Here is a 5,879-nt window from a genome sequence, read left to right as displayed (position 1 = left end):
AAATACATACACACATGTATGTATGTATATGAATAAATACACACATGTATACACATGTATGTATGTATATATATATATACACACATGTATACACATATATATATGTATATATATATATATATATATATATATATATATATATATATATATATATATATATATATATATATGAGAAGACATTATTCATATGATTGTTAGTTATATTGTGAATAACCTTATATAACCTGTAAATGCTGGTGCTGTCGTTAGTTACATCCTGGTTTTTGCGCTTTCAGAGTTATTCCACTTGGTACAAGAGGACATGGGGTTTCTGACAATGCTAGGGCCAAAGAACGCAGTATAACTATTTCTTGAACAAGATCTTTTTTTATGTTGAATTAAATATTACTGTTGAATCTACATTTTTTATTATTCAGTGTTAACTTGTAATTTGTGCAGTATTATTTGGTGTTAAAATTGTTCAACATTGTTTGTATTGAGAGGTACTTATTTACCAAGATTAGTTTGTATTTTTGTGTATGACTTAATGTCAGTAACGTTGTTGATGGGAATGGTGCCTTTTAGTAATCTGCCTCAAGTACACCTTCCTTGTATTACGAAATCTTGCCGTGGCGCTCGAAGCAGTGGCCATTGAGAGGAGCGTACATTTTGGTGCCCAGAACCCGGGATTTCTTTGGTTGTATGCAGAATCCCAACCCTAATAAATAAGGCAAGATGAAGGAAGGAAAGCTGAGGAAGAGCCGGTCAGCCACCCGTGGATGGATGACCCATTCATCGAATGCACTGATGGATTTGCTTGGCGATCGAGAACTGAGCAAGGTAGAACTGCAAGATGCTGTGGATGACTTTGATCGACGTCTAGCTCATTTGGATGAAGTGCAGTCCGTCCTGGAGCTAGAAATTGGTGACTCACAGGACTTAGAAGAAGACATTGAGTATGCTGATAAGTTTCGGCGTCAGGTAAGGGTTCCAAGAATACAGGCTGCCCAAAGGTTATTAGCCCTGGAGAAACTTGAGAAGCCACCAAATGAGAGTGGGTCTGCGGATTCTTTAGACCAATGTAATGTGCGACTGCCTAAATTAGAATGACCTAAGTTTAGTGGAGTTTTGGCTGAATGGCAGTCATTTTGGGACAGATTTGTGGCATTAGTAGATGATTCTGATATCCCCATTATTAGTAAATTCTGTTATTTACAGTCACTGTTAGAAGGGGAGGCAAAATCAGTAATACAGGGGTTATCCCAGACTAGTGCTAGTTACCCCATAGCCTGTAAAATGTTAAAGGAACGGTTTGTAGGCCTGAGCGTATTATTTTTGCACATATTCAGGCCCTTCTTGGTATCACTATGCCTGCTAAGAATCCTACTTCTAGAAATGTTCCTCTTTGTGGAAATTACAGGATGAACTTTTAACTCATGTACGCAGTTTAGAGGCATTAGGAGTGGATGGTAACCAGTACAGGGTATTTATGGCGCCTGTTATCCTGTCTCGATTGCCTCCTGACATTCGTTTGGGGTGGTCCAGGGAAGGATCTGGACATGAAAGGGACCTAGATTGGTTATTGAATTTTTTGCAGAGAGAAATAGAGCACCGAGAAAGGTCAGATACATTTAAGGATATCAATGCAGTAAAGACTGATAATCATAGTGTTGAATCTGAGAAAAGAAGTAAATTTCAGGGTTCTGCCTCTGCTCTTCAGACGACTTCGGAGGTGTCCTTTTATAAGTGTATGTTTTGTGGTAAAAATCACAAGAGTGAAAATTGTTTCGGTATCTTGAAACTTTCCATTGCTGAACGTGAAGAGGCCATTCGGAGTGCTAAACTGTGTTTCAGATGTTTGGAAAAAGGTCGCATGTCCAGAGGTTGCCAATCAAAATGTATAAAGTGTAAGGGAAAACATAATGTTTTATGCTGCACTGGCAATAAGACTAAAGTGTATAATAAGAATGATCAAAATGTAAGTGGTGCTATGTCTCAGGATAGTATTAATGAAAATGTAACTCATTGTGAACCTAACCTAAATAACAGAGTGTTAACTCAATCACGCAGTGTGTTGCAGACCGCAAAGGTTAAGGTGTTGGGGAAAAAGGGTATATGTGAAGCTACACTACTATTTGACACAGGGGCAGATAGGTCGTATGTTTCCAGTAAATTTGTAAAAAGGGTAAGGTCTAAGTGGATAACTTCTGAGTTCATATCATTTTCTTCATTTGGAGGAGGTAAGGCCTCCAAGAGTAACCAATGTAATGTGTATGTGATGAGTTTAGTTGGTTATAAGGGTGAGAGTCATTCTTTAATGGCAGCTGAAATACCTGACATTTGCGCACCATTGTTCCGCCCTAGTGTTCCTGATGAGGAGGTAATAGCGCTTTCTAAATTGCAATTAGCAGATGATTACATGAACAACCGCCATGCAAATGTCGATATTTTGGTAGGCCTAAATGCCTATTGGAGATTTATGGTACCTAATAAAACTGTACAATCTAAAAATTTAGTAGCTCAGGAATCTGAGTTTGGGTGGGTTTTATCAGGGTCTTGTAATATTCCTCTGGACAGAGTAAGTGTAACTTCCCAGCTTTTATGTATAAATAATGTATCTGAGTCTGATTTACATAAATTTTGGGATCTTGAATATGTGGGAATCTTTTCAAAAGAAGCTGTATCCAATGAGTTTTCATCCAGTACTGTTTTACAGAAATCTTCTGATAATGTAAAGTTTATTGATGGTAGGTATGAAGTGTCTTTACCATGGAAATCTGATGTTGCTAAACAGAGTTTGAAAAATAATGAAAAGCTAGCACGTAAGAGGTTGGAAAATTTAAATGTGAAATTTGTTAAAACTCCTGGTTTAAGGGAAGGGTATGATGAGGTTTTTGAAGAATATGAAAAAGATGACATTATTGAGGAAGTGCCACATTCTGAGATTTCTAGTGTATATCCTGTTTATTACTTACTGCATCGTCCTGTTATCCGTGAGAGTAGTAATGCTACCAAGGTAAGACCTGTTTTCGATGCTTCAGCTGTAAGTTATAATGGTATTTCTTTGAATGACTGTTTGGAATGTGGACCTTCTCTCAATCCTGATCTTGTTGAAGTGTTGATACGATTTAGAAGATGGAACGTAGCTTTAACAGCAGACATAACGAAAGCTTTCCTTCAAATCAAGGTGCAGAGGGAAGACCAAGATGTTCACAGGTTTTTGTGGCAAAATAAGGGCATTGTCCGAGTAATGAGGTTTGTTCGTGTTCCATTTGGTAATAAGAGTATCCCATTCTTGTTGAATGCTACAATTAAACATCATTTAAAGTCATATCCTAATTCTGAAGTAGTTGAAGAACTGAATAGTAATCTGTATGTGGATGATTGGCTGTCGGGAGCTGACAGTATTACTGAAGCTTGTGTAAAATTTGATAAAGCCTGTAAGATTATGTCTGAAGCTGGTATGTCTTTATCTAAATGGAATTCAAATGGTAAGAGTTTGACAGGTAAATTTAATGCAAACCCTAATGACTGTCGTGGAAATAAATCTATAAAAATCCTGGGTATGCGGTGGGTTTCCACTCATGATTATTTTTCATTTTGTGAAGTAAATGTTGGGTCTCAGATAGGTGTGGTGTCCACTAAGAGAAGTGTTCTCAGCCTAATAGCCAGATGTTTTGATCCTCTTGGACTTATCAGCCCATTTGTAATGTTTGCCAAAATTCTTTTTCAGGATGTACGGAGAGTTGGACTTAAATGGGATGATGTGTTACCTGAAGAGTTGCATTGTAAATTTCAAAGGTGGTTAAGAGGTTTTGAGAAACTTGGCTCATGGAAGGTTCAGCGATGTTACTTTGAGGATCTTTCGTGGAAAGACCTAACAGGTTTAGAGCTTCATTCCTTTAGGGATGTATCTGAAAAGGGATATGGTGCTTGTGTATATTTGAGAGTTCCTTTGCAGGATGGTTCCTTTAAAGCTTCCCTTGTTATGAGCAGAGGTAAGGTAGCTCCTATAAAGAAGGTCTCACTGCCTCGTTTGGAGTTGCTGGGGCCAATGCTTAGTGCCTGGCTTCTAGTTTTTGTCAAATCTGCCCTTCTTTTTAAGGAAGATGTAACTTCATATTGCTGGACAGACTCTACAGTTGCACTGTCCTGGATAAAATGAGACCCTAGTAGATGGAAACCATTTGTAGCAAATCGAGTCATGGAAATTCAGAGCTTAACATCACCTGATTGTTGGTATCATTGCCCAGGAAAGGATAACCCTACTGACCTTATTTCTAGAGGATTGTTTGCTGAACACCTGTAGCTTCAGATCTTTGGTTGGTAGGCCCCCCGTGGCTTCAAGAGTCTGAGTCTTTGTCTTTGCTTCAACCTGAACAGTTAAGGATTTCATTAAGGGATGAAGGTTCTGAGGAAAATGTAGTAGCCTGTATAACGGTGGATTCATTTTCCCAAGTATTTGAATTTTCTAGATGGAGTAAGTTTCAGAAAGCCCTTAATATAGTAGCTTGGACCTTAAGATTTATTAATAATTGCAAACCTCAATCTGTTAAATGCTCTGGTCCTTTATCATATTGTAAATTAACTAAAGCTAAGACTAAATTGTACCTTTGTGTTCAAAGGGAACCATATCCACGAGAATTTGAATCCCTGATTCAGGGGTAGACCACTTAACAGGGGGAGCCCTTTAGTTAAATTAGATCCTTTTTTGGATAATGATGGTCTTTTGAGAATTAAAGGTCGTTTAGAATATTCAGATCTGTGTTATGAAAGCAAACATCCTATTATTCTTCCTTCTACTCATATAGTGAAGACTTTAGTTCGTTTCCAACAAGTTCTTCTGAAACACTCTGGCGCTTCTACCCTTGTGTCCACGTTGAGAAATGGTTATTGGATTGTGCGACTTCGAAGAATAGCCAAGACTCTGTGTAGAGAATTTGTAACTTGCCGCAGGTATGACTCCAAGGCTTGTAGTCAACCTGTAGCTCCTCTCCCTGAACTGAAAGTTAAACCAGCACCTCCCTTTTCTGTAACAGGATTAGATTTTGCTGGGTCATTGTTTTGTGTAGATTTGCCCTCCAAAAAATTATATATTTTGCTTTTCACTTGTGCTGTCATTCGTTCTGTACACTTAGAACTCACTGATTCTCTCTCTATGCCAGATTACCTCCTTGCCATCCGTAGATTTACAGCAAGACGTGGTCTTCCTTCAATTTTTTATTCTGATAATGCAAAGACATTTGTTGGAGTTTCTCAGTTATTACAGCAACACTATGGCCTACTAGCTCCTCAGTGGAAATTTATTGTACCCCGTGCTCCTTGGTAGGGAGGTTGGTGGGAGCGTCTATTTCGATCAGTTAAGTCTGCTCTGAATAAGACATTGGGTGTCAAACGCCTATCTAGATGAGGTTGAAGCTTGCATTAATTCGAGACCTTTGACATTTGTGGGTGAGGAGATTGATACATCCAGTCCATTGACCCCCTCACATTTTCTTATTGGCCGTACTGCGGGTGTCCAGCCTGAAGGTTTTGAGGAGCATTCTTCTTGTGTATCTTCTAAAGATTGATGTATGAGAGAGGCTGCCCGACAAAGACAGTTGGATAAGTTTTGGGAAATATGGAGCTCTGATTACATAAGAAATTTACCATGTGCCATTAAAGGTTTTGTATCTAAGTGTAATGTAAAGAAAGGTTCTGTGGTATTAGTCAAGGAAGATAATGTTCGTAGGTTGTCCTGGCCACTTGGTGTTATTATAGAAGTATATCCAGGTAAAGACGGTGTGATAAGAAGTGTTGATGTTAAAACTTCTAAAGGTATTATTAACAGACCAGTACAAAAATTGCGTGATCTTGAGATTTCAAATGTTTTGGACACAGAAGCCGAAGGTAGTGTACCT

At 38.4% G+C, this 5,879-nt stretch overlaps 1 protein-coding gene across 1 annotated transcript; it reads left to right on the top strand.

Annotated features, from left to right (window-relative positions):
* The first annotated feature begins 714 nt into the window (after positions 1-714).
* On the top strand, positions 715-5,308 carry LOC136837294 (uncharacterized). Its single transcript, XM_067102030.1, has 4 exons — positions 715-1,060; positions 1,198-1,202; positions 1,400-3,977; positions 4,722-5,308. The coding sequence occupies exons 1-4, from the start codon at positions 715-717 to the stop codon at positions 5,306-5,308; spliced, it is 3,516 nt and encodes a 1,171-aa protein (XP_066958131.1).
* The last annotated feature ends 571 nt before the right edge of the window (positions 5,309-5,879 follow it).

The sequence above is a fragment of the Macrobrachium rosenbergii genome, chromosome 58 (assembly GCF_040412425.1).
Source record: "Macrobrachium rosenbergii isolate ZJJX-2024 chromosome 58, ASM4041242v1, whole genome shotgun sequence".
NCBI lineage: Eukaryota > Metazoa > Arthropoda > Malacostraca > Decapoda > Palaemonidae > Macrobrachium > Macrobrachium rosenbergii.
The sequence above is the reverse complement of the archived record's forward strand: the minus strand, read 5'-3'. Positions and strand labels throughout refer to the sequence as shown.

Bases quoted from the DNA above. Each gene is read 5' to 3' on its own strand.
- LOC136837294 (XM_067102030.1), top strand. From the start codon at position 715: ATGAAGGAAGGAAAGCTGAGGAAGAGCCGGTCAGCCACCCGTGGATGG. The intron at 3,978-4,721 runs GTAAGGTAGCTC...TGAGAATTAAAG, and splicing joins TTCCCTTGTTATGAGCAGAG to GTCGTTTAGAATATTCAGAT.